The sequence below is a fragment of the Schistocerca nitens genome, chromosome 9, assembly GCF_023898315.1.
Source record: "Schistocerca nitens isolate TAMUIC-IGC-003100 chromosome 9, iqSchNite1.1, whole genome shotgun sequence".
Lineage (NCBI taxonomy): Eukaryota > Metazoa > Arthropoda > Insecta > Orthoptera > Acrididae > Schistocerca > Schistocerca nitens.
Window position 1 is genome coordinate 397,739,919 of NC_064622.1, and position 20,185 is coordinate 397,760,103.

Here is a 20,185-nt window from a genome sequence, read left to right on the forward strand (position 1 = left end):
TTGAACATAAATGTAGATGGTGAACAAGCCGGCAGATTATGGCGTGCTGTATGGTCGGTGCCTTCGTAACTTGGCTTGCCAAATTGCTTGGCGTTTCAAGTGGCACCGCATCAAATATTTATATCGCATGCATGGAAAGCTAAAAAACATCATCCGTCGTCTTATAATGCGGGCGAAAATGTGTGTTGAGTGATCGTGACAGACGGCGATAGAAGGGGATTGTGATGAAAAATAAGATGACAACTGAAAATGTCACTGAGCAACCAAATGCCGCACTCATGAACACTGTCTGCATGGAAATAACGCAAACGGTGCTCCTTAAGCAGGGAACTCCTGGGCGAGCTGGATTCCAAAGCCTCTGCCGACCGGTGTGGTCGAGCGGTTGTATGCGCTTCAGTCTAGAGCCGCGCGACCGCTACGTTCGCAGGATCGAATCCTGCCTCGGGCATGGATTTGTGTGATGTTCTTAGGTTAGTTGGGTTTAAGTAGTTCTAAGTTCTAGGGGACCGATGACCTCCGATGGTAAGTCCCATAGTGCTCAGAGCCATTTGAACCATTTTCTACCAATACCTCTCATCAGTGACGCAAATGACCCAAAGAGGAAATTGTCTTGGCAAAGACATAAAACTTTGATTACGGAGTACAGGATACCCTCAGGAGGGCATCTAACAACTCAGTCAACCGATGTCAAGCCGAATAATTGCTTGCATAAGTGTAGTGGTGAACTATAGCTTAACGGACTTACTAAATTTGAGAGACTCCTTCAGTTGAATAATGTGTTCAGTTTTTTCTGAAATTGTAATTATTTACTTGTCTCCAGAATCTCATTCTGGAAACATCCCCCAGGCTGTGGCTAAGCCATTTCTCCGCAATATCCTTTCTTCCAGGAGTGCTAGTTCTGCAAGGTTCGCAGAAGAGCTTCTGTGAAGTTTGGAACGCAGGAGACGAAGTACTGGCAGAATTGAAGCTGTGAAGGCAGGTCGTGAGTCGTGCTTGGACAGCTCAGATGGTAGAGCACTTGTCAGCGAAAGGCAAAGGTCCCGAGTTTGTGTCTCGGTCCGGCACACAGTTTGTCAGGAAGTTTCACATCAGCGCACACTCCGCTGCAGAGTGAAAATATTTTTCTGGAAACATCTCCCAGGCTGTTTATAAGCCATGTCTCCGCAATATCCTTTCTTCCAGGAGTGCTAGTTCTGCTAGTTTCTCAGAAGAAAAAAAGGCTCTGAGCACTATGGGACTTAACTTCTAAGGTCATCAGTCCCCTAGAACGTAGAACTACTTAAACCTAACCTAAGGACATCACACACATCCATGCCCGACGCAGGATTCGAACCTGCGACCGTAGCGGTCGGGCGGTTCCAGACTGTAGCGCCTTTAACCGCTTGGCCACCCCGGCCGGCTTTCTCAGAAGAGCTTCCGTGAAGTTTGGAAGGTAGAAGTCGAGGTACTGGCACAATTGAAGCTGTGAAGGCGGGTCGTGAGTCGTGCTTGGACAGCTCAGATGGTAGAGCACTTGCCCGCGAAAGGCAAAGTTTCCGAGTTCAAGTCTCGGTCCGGTACACAGTTTTAAACTGTCAAGAAGTTTCATTTATTTGTCTGTACATGTAACACATCATATCTACCGATTTCCATCCCATTCGGATAATTTCTTTGCGGCGCATCGCTTTTTTGTCTTAAGAGTGTATTCAGGGTGTTCCATAAGTGATGATCAGTATTCAGGGGTATAACAGGAACGATCATCCGAAACAAAAAATTCAAGTAAACACGGGCTCTATAACGGATGCCGTAGGAGCTATGATCTCTTCTACTGCAGGCTCTGTGCTTTCAATATTTTGGGTAGTAGTACTATGGGCCAAAACAAGAAAAAATGTCCAGTAAACATGTAATCTAAAACGCATACCTTAAAAGTTATGAGAACTCGTTCATAATAAGAGTTGTGCTTCGAAGTAGCGAAGATGAAAAAGTACTCATAGCTCTTAAGGTACGCATTTTTGAGCACATGTTTACTGGAAGTTTCTTTTCTTGTTTCTCTCCGTACTACGACTCCCAAAATACGGAAAGAAAAGATCTTGGAGTGGAAGAGAGATGTTTCACAGTATACAAGATCAATAATTCCTCATAGTTCTTAAGGTATGGCTTTTAGAGCCCATGTTTACCTAACATTTTTGTTTCGAATGATCATTCCTGCAATGTCCCTGAATGTTGACCATCACTTCTGAAAGATCCTGTCTAATTCCCGCCCATATGTATGAACCATATATATGTTGTTCCATAAAAACACGGGAGAACTGCCGGATATCAGTAACTTCCTGCCACGATATTTCGGCGCAGAGTCTTCTGGCCATCTTCGGGCGAATGCCACTGTAGTAGTACTGGCGAGTACGCGCTGAGCTCCGCTATTTAAAGCCTTCTGAGGTGACATTGCGCATGCGCTGCTCAGCGCGCGCGTTCATAACGGCTCCGTGCGCTGCGCCTCGCGCCCTCCACTGTGAAAGCCTGGCGTATCGGTGTCAGGTCGATTTCCATCTTTATGCAGATAAAGAATGCGGCAAATCATATATAGGGCAAACAACACGAACTGTGCAGGAACGCATTGTGGAACACCAACGGCATACTCGCCTTCTTCAACCCACCAAGTCCGCAATCGCCGAACATTGTATTTCCACAGACCATTCCATGAATTACAGATAGAGAGAGATGGTTGTCTGCCATTTTTAGACGTCTTGGTGCGACGGAAGAGTGATGGCACACTTGGTCACTCGGTGTACAGAAAGCCCACTCATACAGACCTGTATCTACAAGCTACTAGTTGCCACCATCCAGCACAAACAATGGGCGTTCTCAAAACCTTGGTCCACCATGCCCATACTATCTCTGACGCCGACAGTCTTCAAGCGGAACTGGAACACCTGCAAAAAGTATTTTTGAAGAATGGCTTTTCACCTAGGCAAGTGAACAGAGTGATGAAGACCTACAAACGACGGAACAAGGAAGAGGAAGAGGCCTTCAGGTCGACTGTTTATCTACCATTTATTGGGAATATTTCTTCACAGATAGGCAGCATATTGAGAAAGTATCAAGTGAGAGTCATCTTTCGCCCTCCTTCCAAAATTTCATCACTGGTGGGATCCGTTACAGGCGACCTGGGCCTGCGTAAACTAGGTGTTTACAAAATTCCGTGTGAATGCGGCAAATCATATATAGGGCAAACAACACGAACTGCGCAGGAACGCATTGTGGAACACCAACGGCATATTCGCCTTCTTCACCAAGTCCGCAATCGCCGAACATTGTATTTCCACAGACCATTCCATGAATGACAACGACACAAAAATTTTGGCCCATACATCCAACTTTTGGAGCTCGATTATCAATGAGGCTGTGGAAATAAGATTGTCTGACAACGAGACTCTCATCAATCGAGATAGCGGTTATCAGCTGAACTCTGCTTGGAATCCTGTTATAGAGAAACTTCGTAGTCGACGTAGTTATCTGCATAAAGATGGAAATCGACCTGACACCGATACGCCAGGCTTTCACAGTGGAGGGCGCGAGGCGCAGCGCACGGAGCCGTTATGAACGCGCGCGCTGAGCAGCGCATGCGCAATGTCACCTCAGAAGGCTTTAAATAGCGGAGCTCAGCGCGTACTCGCCAGTACTACTACAGTGGCATTCACCCGAAGATGGCCAGAAGACTCTGCGCCGAAATATCGTGGCAGGAAGTTACTGATATCCGGCAGTTCTCCCGTGTTTTTATGGAACAATCAGTACGCCGGGAAAGCTTTGAACATCACATATATATGTTAGTAGTACCTGACTTAGCTGCAAGTAGAACTAGTGAAAATATTTGCGTTTGTTTCATGTCTTAACCGTAGAGCATTAAAGGGGTGGGGTGCTGATGTAACATTGCTGCTACATATTCATTATCGAATTATCAGTACTTTTATTGGTATGTTACATACGATATTAACGCAAAAAGTCCTATTTCATACCCTACTGCAACTGTAAATTTTACCAAGGTTCAGTAACCTAAGGGCTAATGAAAGCTTTACTCTTCTCTGTCGTAGGTTCTTTAGATGGCCACTGTAGACTGAAACCGGATATAATTTGTCATAAGTGATCCATGTTAAAAATTCTAAAAAGTCTTATACTATTCAATTACGATCTCCTTAAATGGAAGGTAGTTCTTTGCAAAGTAATGTTTTCGTGGTGTCTCGAAATTTAGGTGCACTCAATGTACCCTTAATACAACTCATCTTTCCTGGAAAATCTTATCCCCAAATCTGTACTAGTACGATCTTACCTTCATTTTGAGGTCAGTCTTACTCATTATACACCGACATTCACTCACTTCGTCAGAGAAGCAAATGCCAAGTTGCGGTATGCAACACGGAAATGAAACTTTATTGCCGGCCGGAGTGGCCGAGCGTTTCTAGGCGCTACAGTCTGGAACCGCGCGTCCGCTTCGGACGCAGGTTCGAATCCTGCCTCGGGCATGGCTGTGCGTGGCGTCCTTAGGTTAATTAGGTTTAAGTAGTTCTAAGTTCTAGGGGACTGATGACCACAGCAGTTAAGTCCCATAGTGCTCAGAGCCATTTTTTTGAAACTTTATTACTACGGCCTAACGTCAGCTGATAGTGTGTGAATATTACATTATGAAATAATGTGTGTATAGTGTGTGTAGCGACTGATGGTGAGATGTGAATGAACACTGTAGCATTAGTCGTTTACTATATTAAATAACTTCTTTGCGAGACGGTATTGAACACTAGTATGAATTAAATGAGGAAGCACTATCGGCACACTTGATCGAAGGAAGTTGTAGGCTCCCCCCCCCCCCCTCCCCCCTTACGCCCCACACCATTCCACGTAAGCTCGCTGTGTGACTGTAAGATGGTCTCTCAGTGTTGAGAGATTCTGTTTCCTTTGTTTGAGAGGCGCAGTAGCTTCAGTTGGTCGTCAGTCTGCCAGTGCATTTTAACTACCGTTATTGCTATCAGGTGGTTATAACTGATGTGCAGTTACTAACAGAGATCCACAGTGGGTTGTTATTATCGTATTGCAACGATACGTCGTACATTAACTATTGCGCTAATGTGGAACCGATTTACGCTGGAAAAAAATTAGTTACAATTTTGGCCAGAAGGTGCAAATCTGGTGCTGTGGACGCCACAGTGACTTATTTAATTGTTTCCATATGTAGGCAGAACAGGTAAACCAAGTGAGAATGGCGTGGTGCTGATTTAATTATTAAACACTCCTTACACAGTTTGTCAACGAGATGCTGTACAGCGTCAGATTTGCACCTGACGAACGATATTGAAACCATTTCTTTCCTCGAGTAAATCTGTTCCGCATTAATGCATTAGCATATCCACCAAGCGTCTCTGCCATACGATAATTACAGACCACACCGGACCTCCTTGAATAGCTGCACTTTAATTATAACCACCTGGGAGTCTACAGTCTCGAAACACTGTTCTGCAGAAAGAGGCGAAGGACGGAGATAAACTTGCTTTCCAATGCGGGGTGATCTCACGCAACGGAATGGCTCTGAGTACTACGGGACTTAACTTCTGAGGTCACCAGTCCCCTAGAACTACTTAAACCTAACTAACCTAAGGACATCACACACATCCATGCCCGAGGCAGGATTCGAACCTGTGACCTTAGCGGTCGCGCGGTTCCAGACTGTAGCGTCTAGAAGTGCTCGGCCACTCCGGCCGTCCACGCGACGGAATCCCCAGTACCTCTGCATCTCTCTCTCTCCCAGTAGCTTCGCAACTATGTGAAAGAATTAACACAACCCGCCATCTGCAGGGGTGATGTTATCACAGGCAGCGGAGAACCTCGAACATATTAAGCAGTTAAGTGCTGCAACTATCGCACAATCAGTTTGAAAATTCAAGTACGTAAGCTACTGACAAGTTTAACACATGAGAAATAAAGTTGAATGAATGTTTTATGACGGTTACTTTGCCGTTAGAATAGATAAAGGTTGCACTTCCAGATGCAACAAAATGTTGATTTACAGTGTTTCATATTATTACTTACCGAACTCAGAAATTTAAAATACTGCAATAATATATTAATTAAGAGGAATAACTTCACTTTAAAGACATGATACAATTAAGTCATGTATGTATATGTTTGGAGCTGTTTTATCCTTCGAAGTTCGATTTTTTAAAGAATCGTGCTGAAGTTGGGGTACGGGTGTACCGGTGTTTATTAAACCAATACTAAGCCAACATGACGCTCGAAATTACAAACTACTCATTCAGTAGGTCGACTGCTGTTTTGATGGATTGAACGCCTTCGTGCTGTCACGGTTCGTACTTCATCTACACCGAGCTTTTTCTGAGGGCTAGCAGTTTCCCAAGCAAATATGGCGTTTCATATGTCTTGATTTTCTGTAAAAGTATTTCGTCCTAAAATAATGAGCATTACTTACGGTGTGTAGGTGAGGTGTTTTACTGCTGCTATCCGCCATTTGCTGAAACTTGATCAGTCTTTCCCGTGCCTCCTCCACCAGTGGTCCAACTGTCTGAAACATCGGCCAGGAACACAATCAGACGCACGCATCGACTTCTCCATTTTTTATTGCTGTACAGATAAATAAAACGGATCAAAGAAACAAGAAAGCGATAGCAAAATCAAAACTGTTGAACCATTAATTTTTAGCTTTTAAAGAAAAAGTTATGATAGTAAATATTGCTTCATTAGAAAGACCTGTTGGTTCGTATCTTAAATAAGAGTATTTTTCACTCAAGATACACTCCTGGAAATTGAAATAAGAACACCGTGAATTCATTGTCCCAGGAAGGGGAAACTTTATTGACACATTCCTGGGGTCAGATACATCACATGATCACACTGACAGACCCACAGGCACATAGACACAGGCAACACAGCATGCACAATGTCGGCACTAGTACAGTGTATATCCACCTTTCGCAGCAATGCAGGCTGCTATTCTCCCATGGAGACGATCGTAGAGATGCTGGATGTAGTCCTGTGGAACGGCTTGCCATGCCATTTCCACCTGGCGCCTCAGTTGGACCAGCGTTCGTGCTGGACGTGCAGACCGCGTGAGACGACGCTTCATCCAGTCCCAAACATGCTCAATGGGGGACAGATCCGGAGATCTTGCTGGCCAGGGTAGTTGACTTACACCTTCTAGAGCACGTTGGGTGGCACGGGATACATGCGGACGTGCATTGTCCTGTTGGAACAGCAAGTTCCCTTGCCGGTCTAGGAATGGTAGAACGATGGGTTCGATGACGGTTTGGATGTACCGTGCACTATTCAGTGTCCCCTCGACGATCACCAGTGGTGTACGGCCAGTGTAGGAGATCGCTCCCCACACCATGATGCCGGGTGTTGGCCCTGTGTGCCTCGGTCGTATGCAGTCCTGATTGTGGCGCTCACCTGCACGGCGCCAAACACGCATACGACCATCATTGGCACCAAGGCAGAAGGGACTCTCATCGCTGAAGACGACACGTCTCCATTCGTCCCTCCATTCACGCCTGTCGCGACACCACTGGAGGCCGGCTGCACGATGTTGGGGCGTGAGCGGAAGACGGCCTAACGGTGTGCGGGACCGTAGCCCAGCTTCATGGAGACGGTTGCGAATGGTCCTCGCCGATACCCTAGGAGCAACAGTGTCCCTAATTTGCTGGGAAGTGGCGGTGCGGTCCCCTACGGCACTGCGTAGGATCCTACGGTCTTGGCGTGCATCCGTGCGTCGCTGCGGTCCGGTCCCAGGTCGAGGGGCACGTGCACCTTCCACCGACCACTGGCGACAACATCGATGTACTGTGGAGACCTCACGCCCCACGTGTTGAGCAATTCGGCGGTACGTCCACCCGGCCTCCCGCATGCCCACTATACGCCCGCGCTCAAAGTCCGTCAACTGCACATACGGTTCACGTCCACGCTGTCGCGGCATGCTACCAGTGTTAAAGACTGCGATGGAGCTCCGTATGCCACGGCAAACTGGCTGACACTGACGGCGGCGGTGCACAAATGCTGCGCAGCTAGCGCCATTCGACGGCCAACACCGCGGGTCCTGGTGTGTCCGCTGTGCCGTGCGTGTGATCATTGCTTGTACAGCCCTCTCGCAGTGTCCGGAGCAAGTATGGTGGGTCTGACACACCGGTGTCAATGTGTTCTTTTTTCCATTTCCAGGAGTGTAGTAAGGGAAAATTACATTCAACACTGAATTATGGCATGATGGAATTCTTTCAGCTTGCTGGTTGGACTGAGAAGACAAAATTGAAGGTATCATTGTTCCACAGGAGGTCTAAGTGCTGTATATCAACACAATTTCGTATGAGCATGTGATACTTTTCCACCATGAACTGCGTCCATGAGCTATGACAAGCTCAGCTTCGGTGACCGTGGACAAGTACGCTGACTAGAAAAAAGAAATTAACATCCTCGGTGGGACGAGAGAACTAAATGAAATTTCACGGGGTGTGAGGATGTGTGATGTTGTTGCAATGATTACAAACTCAAGATAAATTTATAAAGAACGTAGCAAAATCAGCCACCTTATCATTATCACGTGGAATACCCTCTGGACTGAATGCATACACTGACTCGGGTGGGAAGGGTGTCATCTGATACAACATGACCTACAAATGTTGTAACTGGTCGTTGATATCCTGGATACTGGCTCTGGTATGCAGTTGACATCCGAGTTGTCTTCACACATGTTGTACCGGGTACAGGTATCGAGAGTTTGTTGACCATGTGAGTATATCACATTACCAAAACACTTTATATACCATATGGAGACAAGCATTGTCCTGTTGAAAAATGCACCAAGATGCTGCTACATGAGAGTAAGACATGCAGGATGTCTGTGATGTACCGTCGTGTCTTCATAGTTCCCTCAATCGCTACCAGTCGTTAATTGCACTCAGTAGCTCTCCACAGTATAACACCAGAAGCAACAACACCGTGCCGCTCCAAAACATTGTGCTGCACCGTGAATAAGTACAGGTGTAGATTTGGGGTATTCTTGTAAATTTGGCACTGGTGTGGCTGGAAAACGGTAATTAGGTGACCAACTGACACTTCGGAGGGCAGGCACGGACAATATTGATATTTAGCAAATGATGCTGCGAGGCAGCGCGAGAAGGCACGGTCCAGAGGGCACTGTATACAAGTGTGAAGTAATCAAGGCAGCACAGGGCACTAACGTATTGTGAAGAGCCCGTACATTGCAATTAAAACAACGCTTAGTGCATGTGTGTAGGGGTCGAAGTGGACTGGCAAGGGAATGGTCCAATAAGACATGTCGAAACCAACCACGAAATTTTTTACACAGGTAGAAGACAACTAAAACATATGCACCGTCATCATTTTAGCTGCGAAAAGGTACTTCAAGTATTTAACAAAAAATAGCTGAAAACTGCCAAATTCGTAGCGCTCCAGGCGGTGGTAGAAATGTACACCCCTACTGGCGCAGTAGCAAATGCGCATGCGCACCTAGGCACAAACACACACACACACACACACACACACACACACACACAGAGGGAGAGAGAGAGAGAGAGAGAGAGAGACAGAGAGAGAGAGAGAGAGAGATAGAGAGAGAGAGAGAGATGGTTCAAATGGCTCTGAGCACTATGGGACTTAACAACTGAGGTCATCAGTCCCCTAGAGTTGGAACTATTTTGGAACTATTTAAACCTAACTAACCTAAGGACATCACACACATCCTTGCGCGAGGCAGGATTCGAATCTGCGACCGTAGCAGCATATCGGTTTCGGACTTAAGCGCCTGGAACCGCTCTGCCACCACGGCCGGCCACAGACACACAGAGCTGAGGTCGATGGTACATTTATAAATAGGAAACACGACGCAACCCGATCGTAATTTATAAAGGACTTTTCAGGTTACCGTTTGTTGATAGTTTCTCTGGCACTAGAGTACACAGTTACTATGCTCTCTCATTAGCCATTCACATAACATCGATTACAAAAATCAGTTGTTTTCTGCTGTGTTGGTAAGTACTGACAATACAGATAAAGCTGAATTAATATTTATTGTGCTTTCGTAAGGCATGCCTTTTTTTCTTCCAGTTTCGCTGTAAAGTACAATCCAATTACCGTTCTAAATTTAGCAGTGATGAAATATGAAGAACGTGGTTTCCAGCCGAAATCACCTAATTCTCCTGACTTTTTCTTGACATTCATTTGAAATTGTGGATACGTTAGAAGAAATATGAATTAACTGTGACGATTCCATGATTTGTGGTTCTGACGGCGTCAATTGTGCCAGTAAAATTCTGAAGAAGAATACCTTCCAAGCCTAAAAAACACGTACTGCAACAGCTTTCAGCGACAAAGAAAAGTCAGTGAAATACTGGTTACACGAAGGAGGGAAAAAACGCTTGAAGTTACGCAGTGTGCACAGGCGTTTCCGTTTCGTAAAATCGGAGCGTGAATTGTAGCAATGGAAGAATTAATTACATGAAGTAAGAAACCCGAAACCATCTGAATGAAAAACTGTTCGAACGATTTAGAATTGCTCCTGAGAGGCTATGCACCGTTACCAATGGAGATCTACGAGACTGGGTCCTCCGAACTGCTTCTAACATCAACATTGCTAATTTCCAGTCTACGTCGACCTGGCTAGGCAGGTTCAAGAAATCATAGAGAATAGGAACGTGTAGAGCAGTTGCTGCCAGTGATAGACAATGCTATAGAGAAATTCCTAACTGTTCTTCCCGCAACTGCTGTTTGTAATGCTGATCAGTCAGGTTTCGTGAAAGAACTGCGTGCACAACGCACTTTGCCGTTTCGGGACGAAGAAAAGACGGAGTCGGTTGCCCGATCAGTGAATGCAATGACACATTCATAGATGATAATGAAACTATAGCTATGAGTGTTTTACTGTAGCTGTATATCTGTATTCAATAACTGCAAGGCAAATTAGGACCGAAAATAAAAAAAATGACCGTTTTAATATTTTCTAGAGTGGAAAGCACTTTTCAGGAAATTATCAGACAACATAATTTCCGGTATCTCTCTCATTTCAGGTTTATCAGCAGAACAGTATTCTGAAGCTCCAGTCATTTATGCATTACCAGTTTTCTTCGCCATGCTTTAGTAATTTGATCAAGTATGCCTGGTATGCAGCGCAATATGCATAACATCGGCCGGGATCATTTCAGATCCCATCCCAGTTATGTCTAAATAAAACTAGTGGTTACTGCGAAGTGCTTGACTACATCAATTTTTCCATTGCCCTGTGTGATTGATGCAAGCAAAATGTTGGTTTTTGTCGTTCAATAGACGCTTTGCATTTTTGTGACGCCTACAGGGAATAAACAAAGAACTGTTTCATTGATGGTCAAATGTACAACATTCAAAAATTATTATACTGCAAGACAAATTTTATATCAACAAATTACAAGTCTGCATTGATAGAGGATATAAAAGAACTGAGAAATTTTTTCTTATTGATAAATGTATAGACAATTATTCGACTCTAATACCAAAGATTCATTTAAAAAGACGGACAAAGGAAGATTTACGCTCTTCGTTTGTTAGTTTTGGTAATAGTTACCCTTCGTTGTTCTCATGTCCTGGTGATAAGAATTGCTGTGTAATTACTGGCAAAATAGTGCTAAATAATGAAAGCAACTGCTCAAACAAAGGGACTTCATCATTTACGATACCATGAATCCCAGCTCCTGTAACTATGGAAGATTATTATTATTTTAATTTTGTATGGAGAATTTAGATCGAGGCGACAATCTTCACGACGGCGCTGTTCAACAATAGAGGTACGTAAATGTGTTCATCTCTTTCCCTTGGTGGCCGCCAATATTAATTTCAATCTTTAGGTCATATTTGCCGCGACATTCAGAACCTGCAGTTTTTCTTTTCATTTAATTACTAAGTCCGATTATTTTCTTTCTTAGATGAATAAAGGCATTTTTTCCACAATTCTTTTTACCCAGGCCACGGGGAATGATAGAACAAACGCGCCTCTATCCCGAACGTACGTTCGCATACATTTGAGTGCGTACCAATGTAAGTATACTTATGACCATTTTCCTTTACAGTATTAATTCTGTTTTTGAACCACTCATTTGAGAATGTACGTGCACTCTTACTTTGTGTAGTCAGTTGGGTGTATCCCTTAATAACATTACTTTTAATATTCAGTGGCTTAGTTTCCACAATTGACCTCTGCCTTCACGCGAAATAATTATTACGCGACCTTCATACTATCTCTCATTTCATAATTACGACACCGGCTGACTAAGCTTCTAACAACTTAACCTGTGCGGTTACAATGGTGACCGAGTGACAGGGTCTTTGTTTAAAAAAATAGTACAAATTTTAAGTTGAAATATTTACTTAATAAATTTCCATCCATTATTGTGACTACAGCCAACCGTTTCTGTTACATGTTACTCCAACTGGGTACCAGATAAGAAAATTATCACCGGAACCAGTCCATAATTTTTACAAATATTTAGCCTAAAAATTTTAAAAAGGCGGAAGGTTTGGAATGTTAAACGTTAAACCTACTACCAAGAAATCCGATCGGCAAAAGGGAATACGTAAGGTGAGAGCAACAGCACTACTACGCTTTTGGTTGATCGTAAATGTGGGATAGAATTACATTTTTGTGACACCCACTGCGTAGCACGCATTATTTTCAAAATATATTTTTCAGATAGTTCTGTAGATATTTTTGTAAATATATTATACGTGAATGTATCACAAGATGGCGGATCATTTTCATGGATTGCACGCGTGGTAGTCACTTATCAGTCTTCTATTTCACCAAGACATATTTTAGCACATTGAATTTCACGAACGAGTGCAACGCCATCTGTGATTTATTTACGTGTAGTACGCGCCGCAATTGTAGTGAAGTTCGGCTGCACGCATATTTACGGCTATATACAGCTGTAGTGAAATTAAGACCACAAAGCAAAACGATAGGTAGTTCATCGGATGAGGAATCATGTGCTCAACCTATGTCTAACTCGGAAGTAGAAATCATTGCAGATACTGATTACGCAGTCGCAGCGACTAGTGGTATCCAATCGTAAGCGACAGACGATAATATGTCATCTTTGGAAACTGTTTCAGATTCCGTAGATGTACAAGGTCCAGTAGAGCCAGACATTATGCAGATGTTTAGAGTAATGCAGACTGATTTGATGTCACAATTTCTAACTCAGATAACAGCTCAAATGAATACACAGATAGGAACTGTCACAGCACAGATAAGCAATGCCACTACACTGATAGACCATGTTACAACACAATGGTAGCGAATGTAACAGCCCAAAGGAATACACAGACAGGAAATGTCACAGCACAGATAAGCAATGTAGACAATGTTACAACAGAGGTAGGGAATGTAACAGCCCAAATGAATACACAGATAGGAAATGTCACAGCTCAGATAAGCAATGTTACTACACAGACAGAGAATGTAACAGCCAAAATGAATACACAAATAGAAAATGTCATAGCACAGATAAGCAACCTCACTACACAGGTAGACAATGTCACAACACAGATAGGGCGTGTAACCACTCAAATGAACAAGCTAGGCAGTGATGTAAAACGCCTTACTGAATGCACAGTAACCTGACAACAAAACTGACAACTAAAAAGAGAGGTAGCGGATCAGGTAATAGAAGTGGTATGTGAAGATTTGAATTCCATGATTCAGTATATTGTTAATTTGAAAACTGCAGTTAAGGATGTGCCAGATCAGATACGTAAGTTAGCTGAAAATTTCAATGCCATGAGTGTACAACAAACAGACCTCAATACAAAAATGCAGGAAACTATAAATCAAGTTGAGAACATGACAAGACAGCAAAAACAGCAGTTTGAGGACTATCTAGAAGAAAAAGACACACACATAAACCGTACTCTAGAAACAGAGTTGCAAAAAGCAATTAGCAACACAATGGGACAAGTATACACTACACAAAACACATCTGTAGTTAAACTGCAAACTGACATAAGCCAGATACAGAACACTTTAACACAGGACTGACCAGGCTCGCAGAATAAAATAGTCGAACAACTTAACAGGAAATTTAGTACAATGAAAGAACGACACCAGAACGAAGACGAAGAGCTTGACAACATACCCACTGGTAAGAGCGATAATGCAATTAGTGACTATCCTACCCCAAATGTACATGTGTGTTCACCAAATTATGAGATGTACGGTAATCAAGGACACCGTGATGAAAGAAATAAACAGCAGATACTTTTCATGAGTTTTGTTAGAAGAGAGTCTTACGAAGCACCAGCAATTTCAAGTTTTTATCCCTTAAAAGAAGTCTGTGCATCCGAAACTTTTTATAAAATCATTCAAAAAAGTATTGCCTATAACGTGGTCGGAAAAGCAAAAGATACAATATGTTATGGAGCGTTATAACGACGTAAATCTCAGAAACTTGTCAGACATTAGAACAGTGACACACACTGACGTCTTACACATTCTGAAAGCTAAATTACCGCTTAATATTCGGGAAAAAGCTAGTACAAGTACCCGAAAGCGATTTGGAGTACTTTCTGTCTGTCTTTGACTCTGTTGACTTAATTAATGAAGATGCAAGACAGCCACACCAACCAAAATAATTTCCGTTGCAGTGGTGGCAACCAGCCTCCGCAGCGCCAGCCGTAGTACGGCGTCAACAATGTAGCATGTGCGGCTTTGCCATGACCGGCATATGCCAGGTCCGAGTTCGGGAGGCAATTCTAGTAATAACTATAGCCAAATTTTTTACCCACGGTATAGAAGGAAAATAAATAATGGTGACAGAAACTACTCTGGCTACAACGGTAACGGGAAATGTAATTGGAATAGAAACGATAATGGAAATCAGTGAGGCAGCGCTTACAGTAATTTTCAGCCTCAATTTAGCAACAACACGGTTCACCCACGAAAAGTGCAGTGGCAGTACCCGATTAGTAATCAACACTGTCAGTCCCAAGCGCAAAGTAACATTACGCCTATAAACTCAGGGCAGAATCATGATCGGAATCCGCAACAGAGGAACAACACGCCGGGAGTGTATATTATAAAAGTGACAAACGAAACACTTACAAACGGTAATAATGGGGCGTTAAACTAAACGTGGCCTCTTTATGCTCCCCAATGAGGCTATGGATAGCCGTGGGGGTCATCCATACTGCCATGGTAGTAATTTGCTGAGGTATCAAGATGAAAAAAGGTAAGATAGGTATTAATCTCTATTACAGATCTAGCTCAACCCTGTAAGAAACACTTTAACAAAAAACTACATGGTATTACCAGATTTGTGGTTGGGGAAAAAGTATTACTTAAGATCCATATGAAATCTTTTCTGTTAGCAAGGAAAATGCTAAGTGGCAAATAAGTTATACTGGCCTGTACATTATTGTACATATTCCGCAAGATAGATTTTATTTACTTGCGTACACTCACAATGGTAATATCAAAAGACTCTATGCACACAGAGACTTGAGGAAATTCCACCATATTTAAGTATCACACTTTACATCTATCTATGCACACGAGTGAAATAAGTAACCTATGGTAAACAGAAGGAATACGATTAAAGTAATTATATTTTATGCAGCTACGTGAATCAGAGCATTTCACTACGTTTGTTTACATTTGTGACTGTGGACACAATACACAAGCGCCGGCCACAGTGGCCGAGCGGTTCTAGGCGCTTGCCTGCTATGGTCGCAGGCTCGAATTCTACCTTGGGCATGGATGTGTGTGATGTCCTTAGGTTAGTTAGGTTTAAGTAGTTCTAAGTTCTAGGGGACTGATGACCTCAGATGTTTAGTCCCATAGTGCTCAGATCCATTTGAACCATTTGAACAATACAGAAGCAAGCTAGGACATAAACATCAATTGATGACTAGCAATGTTAGCACAGGGTGTACTTGGAAGGTTTCACTAAATAGTTTATGATCACAGTGGTGTTTTAGTTTTAAGTTTATGTACGAAGGATTCTGGAGCGAACAATTAGAAGAGACCTTGGAACAAAGTAGCTGTAAGTTTTTTATGCCACTTGTGCATCAAGATACAGGGTATCAAGGTACAGAGAAAGTTACAGAAAATATTGGACTCCCTAGGGTAATGCATAAGTATATGGTCACGCAAGTACATGTCACGTTGCAGAGTGAATATTTTCCGAAAACTCATTGACAAGCGCTGCGTAATAATAATCTGCTCTTTGTCAAAGTCAGTTATCTCCATGGATTCCCCATCTGCAGCCCATATCTTTGCTAGGGTGATCCCCCGTCCATGTCTGCTCCGCTTACACACTTTTGTTACCATGTCATGTGCAGGCAACAACAGGCGGAATCCAACGTCGCGGTAGGTAGTGGTGGTATTGTTGTGGCTTATGAAGCCGGCTGTCCACGTTCAAACTGTTACCTTTGAAGAGAAACACATGGATGTAAAACTGTCCCAAAAACGCCCGAAACTGGTGCAAACGTTTGGGCGCAACTCGTGCCAATGTGTGATATTTGCCAGGGTGTAAGAGCTGCACACATACTGCCTGCAGCAAGTCCAGGCCATAGTAGTGGACTACCGACGGTGAGTACAATTTGTGCAGTGGTATTTGCAGACCTAGTTGTGGCGTTGCGACGACAGACAACAGTTGTTTTTTCGTAGACGTGATTCTGTTTATATAAGTCGATATAAACAACCAAAACAGTTTCAGAGTGAGACCTGTTACGCTGCGACAACGGCCACCAGATCTTATATCCGTATCACCCGCAAGGAATATGGGGCGGTGGGGGGGGGGGGGGGGAGGGAGGGGGAGGATAGGAGAGGCAGGCCCCTTCTGGAATCGGAAGAACAGGCGTATTATTAATTACAGAAATTCAATGGAAATCCAACACATGTCTAGATATGGACATATGATCAACTACTATACCATAGATCTAACGTTGCCGAGGTGGGAAATACCGTGGTTTTAGCAACTTTACAACTTGCGTTTGTTTAGTTATGAGGCTGGCGAAGCAGCAAACGAGAAACATGAATTTTACTATGTGTGGCGGAGGTGGTTTCCTAGGAATTTTACAGTCGCAGCGAATTTGAAAATTTACAGAATGTTGCCAAAATAGCCCCCCCCCCCTCGATCTCTACGACTTTCTTGTACAGAGCCCCGTAAAAAAGACCAGAAATGAACCACTCTTATACAATAGAGTACGGATTCCGAAACCTATTCCCAGCTCAAAGCAAACGTGTCTGCAATATACCTTTCCATCTCTTACTACCAAGGGGACACCCCTCTTCCTGCGCAGCAGTCGTTTACCATTTGACACTGGTCAAAGAAGACGCATCAGTATTTGCTTATACCACGTTGTGTTTTGAAATGGCGGTGCTAATGCACGAGACTGAACAAACGTGGTTTTACAATATCTTTTCATATATACTTCATCAATGGTCACAAATGCTTCAGTATAAAATACAGAATACAATTTTCAAAGCTACGAAAGGAAGAAAAGTAGAAATTTCAAGGTGGAAAAGAATTAGGAAATCAGCAGCCCAGTGTTCATGTCGCCATAAAAATGTTGAAACTGGAAAGATGAGGACACCTTAGTTCAGTCAAAGTATCGGTTTCATCGGAAATTTTGTGGTTGCTTTCTGAATCTCTTAGAATGGTCGACTGAGCTTGGAAAACCGGTCATTCAGTTTACTTTATGTCATCTAACTCTGAAGAATAGAAGGCATGAAAATAACTCAATAAGTCCATTACCATTATCTGACGTGAAGTACCGTAAACAAACGGAGAATAGTACCTGGTATCAAAGTTCGAATATCGTTCGCAAGCTTTCTGATAGTTATTTTTTTAGTAACCAACATGACTCTCTTGTGTTGTTGGATTCTTTTATATTTCAGATTTTCAGTTCTCAGGATCAAACTAGCATTATTAATAGTTGAACAAAAATACCTTTCCTGAATATTTCTATCTTTACTTTCCCTCTCATCGTAAGCATAATATTTCATCATATGGGGATACAATTTTGTATTGTTAAATCCAAAAGTAGGAATCTATATTCATACTGATAATACAGGAAGATGAGGAACATAATGTTATGTTGTTAAATCAAAAAGACGGTATCTGTTTCCTTATTGGTGATAAACGAAGAGATGCTTTGCATACATTAATGAAATATTTCCACCTTTTAGATACCAAATTAATCTAGAGGGAAATCGACTAAAAACCAGACCCAGTCTTGTTGTTAATCCACCAGTTGTATTCGATCCGGTACCGTCATGTCTCCGCGAATCTCCGACGAGGTGGAGGAGGAGGAGATTTGCGTTTAACGTCCCATCGATAACGAGGTCATTAGAGACGGAGCAGAAGCTCACATTAAGGAAGCGGCTGTGCCCTTTCGAAGGAACCATGCCAGGATTTGCCTTAAGCGATTTACGGAAATCACGGAAAACCTAAATCAGGATGGCAGGACGCGTATTTGAACCGTCATCCTACCGAATGCGAGTCCAGTGTGCTAACCACTGCGCCACCACGCTCGGTAGAATCTCGGAAATATCGAGCTAACATGAGTGGCTGTCTGGGTGAGTCTCAGAATATAATGAGAGAGACCTGTGACATTCAATACGTTTGGTATATTTCGTATCAAATTTAGTTTTTAAACATTTTAAAGAATGTAGTTCTTATATAGGAAAGCAGGGACCTGCAATTATTATAAACAAACTGGAAGCAGTCTTGATCAGTTAGCAAAATCAAGACTGCTTGCAGAGTATTTTTAGTTTTGAAACTCATATAATTAGTTATTAAAATAAGGCAACCTCAGAAACTTTCCACCACACGAATAAATGTCTATGGACGCCCATGTAATTTTTCCTAGGGTACTACGAAGACTGTAGTGTGTAGTATTCGTATGACACCAGACGAGTACTTTATCACAGGAATTTAGGAGCAGCTGAAATACTGATTGCATAGCTATAGTTTTCTCATTACTTATGTCTGTCACTAAACTTCGGATGTACAGAATGCAGCCTGGTTTCAATACAGCATCTTAAAGTCGTGTTGTAATGTAGAGCCGGTGTTACGCTCTTGTTGGATTATTAAGGAAATTATAAATACAAACATTTCAACATATCTAAGTTAAACATTAATTCTGGCTTGAAAATGGCTTCTTTATCATCCTCACGAACACAGTAAGCTTTTCACAGGCACAGTCTGTGTGGCCACTTTAGACTTATGGCTAATCAGGGTCCCAAACACAAACTGCACAAACCTGAAGCCATCATTTCCAAAATACGATGCCTATCAGCACGTATACTATGCGTTTCCGAACTGGGGTTCCATAGAAAAATGCCCAGTTTGATATAACCATTGCTAGTGTTTTTTTTTAATCAAGGTATATGCGGTTATAGGTATCACAGCTGAATACTCTAACAGACAGCATCAGTACTATCAGTTTGGCGTTTTCATTGTATCACTGTGCATCCTAAAAGTTCTCTCAGAATTAACAACTGTTACATATAGTTAAACTCGTCTTTTGAGGCGAAATTGCAGGCCAAATTAATTTTCACATTTCTATTCTGCAGAAATAAATTTTTAATGATCAGCAGCCTCACTGCTGATGCGTTACCAGCTTGGGCAGCCCCTGTGCTACAACGGCCATACTTGGATGAGCAGCAACCATGGCATGAAGGATTTGATGGCTGCCTCGCGCCTGCAGACATCATGTACACTAAGTGACCTGCTCCCATTTGTGGTGTTGCCATCTTGGTCATCGCAACGACAGTTTTGGAGCAGCTTATGCTGTTACTGAACAGCAAGCACCCTATTGAGGCATTACTGAGGTAGGTGGCCTGGAACATGCACATCGACAGCTGATACCCTGTTTCATAATCGGTAAACGTTTACTGTTTACCATGTCCCTGTTTAGACGTTACCAGCGTGGGCAGCACCTATGCCACAGTGGCGTGGTGCATAAGCATTGCTTTCAGGTAGTCTGGTTGCAGAGAAAAATTTCTCTGCTGATGAGGCCTTAATTGAGCTGGCAGACGCTACAGCTCAGTGGCTTTCTCTCTGAGCAACAGTGCCAACAATCTGCTTACTAAGTGACCAGTTCCTGTTCAGGCGCTACCCATATGGGGAACCCCTTTCCATAGTTACTTACTATCAGTTCCATG

At 43.0% G+C, this 20,185-nt stretch overlaps 1 protein-coding gene across 1 annotated transcript in view; it reads right to left on the reverse strand.

Moving 5' to 3' along the window:
* The window catches only part of LOC126204268 (protein O-mannosyl-transferase TMTC2-like), a 176,885-nt gene that overhangs the window by 25,067 nt on the left and 131,633 nt on the right, over positions 1-20,185 (reverse strand). Inside the window, exon 10 of the mRNA XM_049938657.1 lies at positions 6,452-6,544. Coding sequence (XP_049794614.1) covers positions 6,452-6,544 — 93 coding nt within the window. The remainder of the gene's footprint in view (positions 1-6,451; positions 6,545-20,185) is intronic.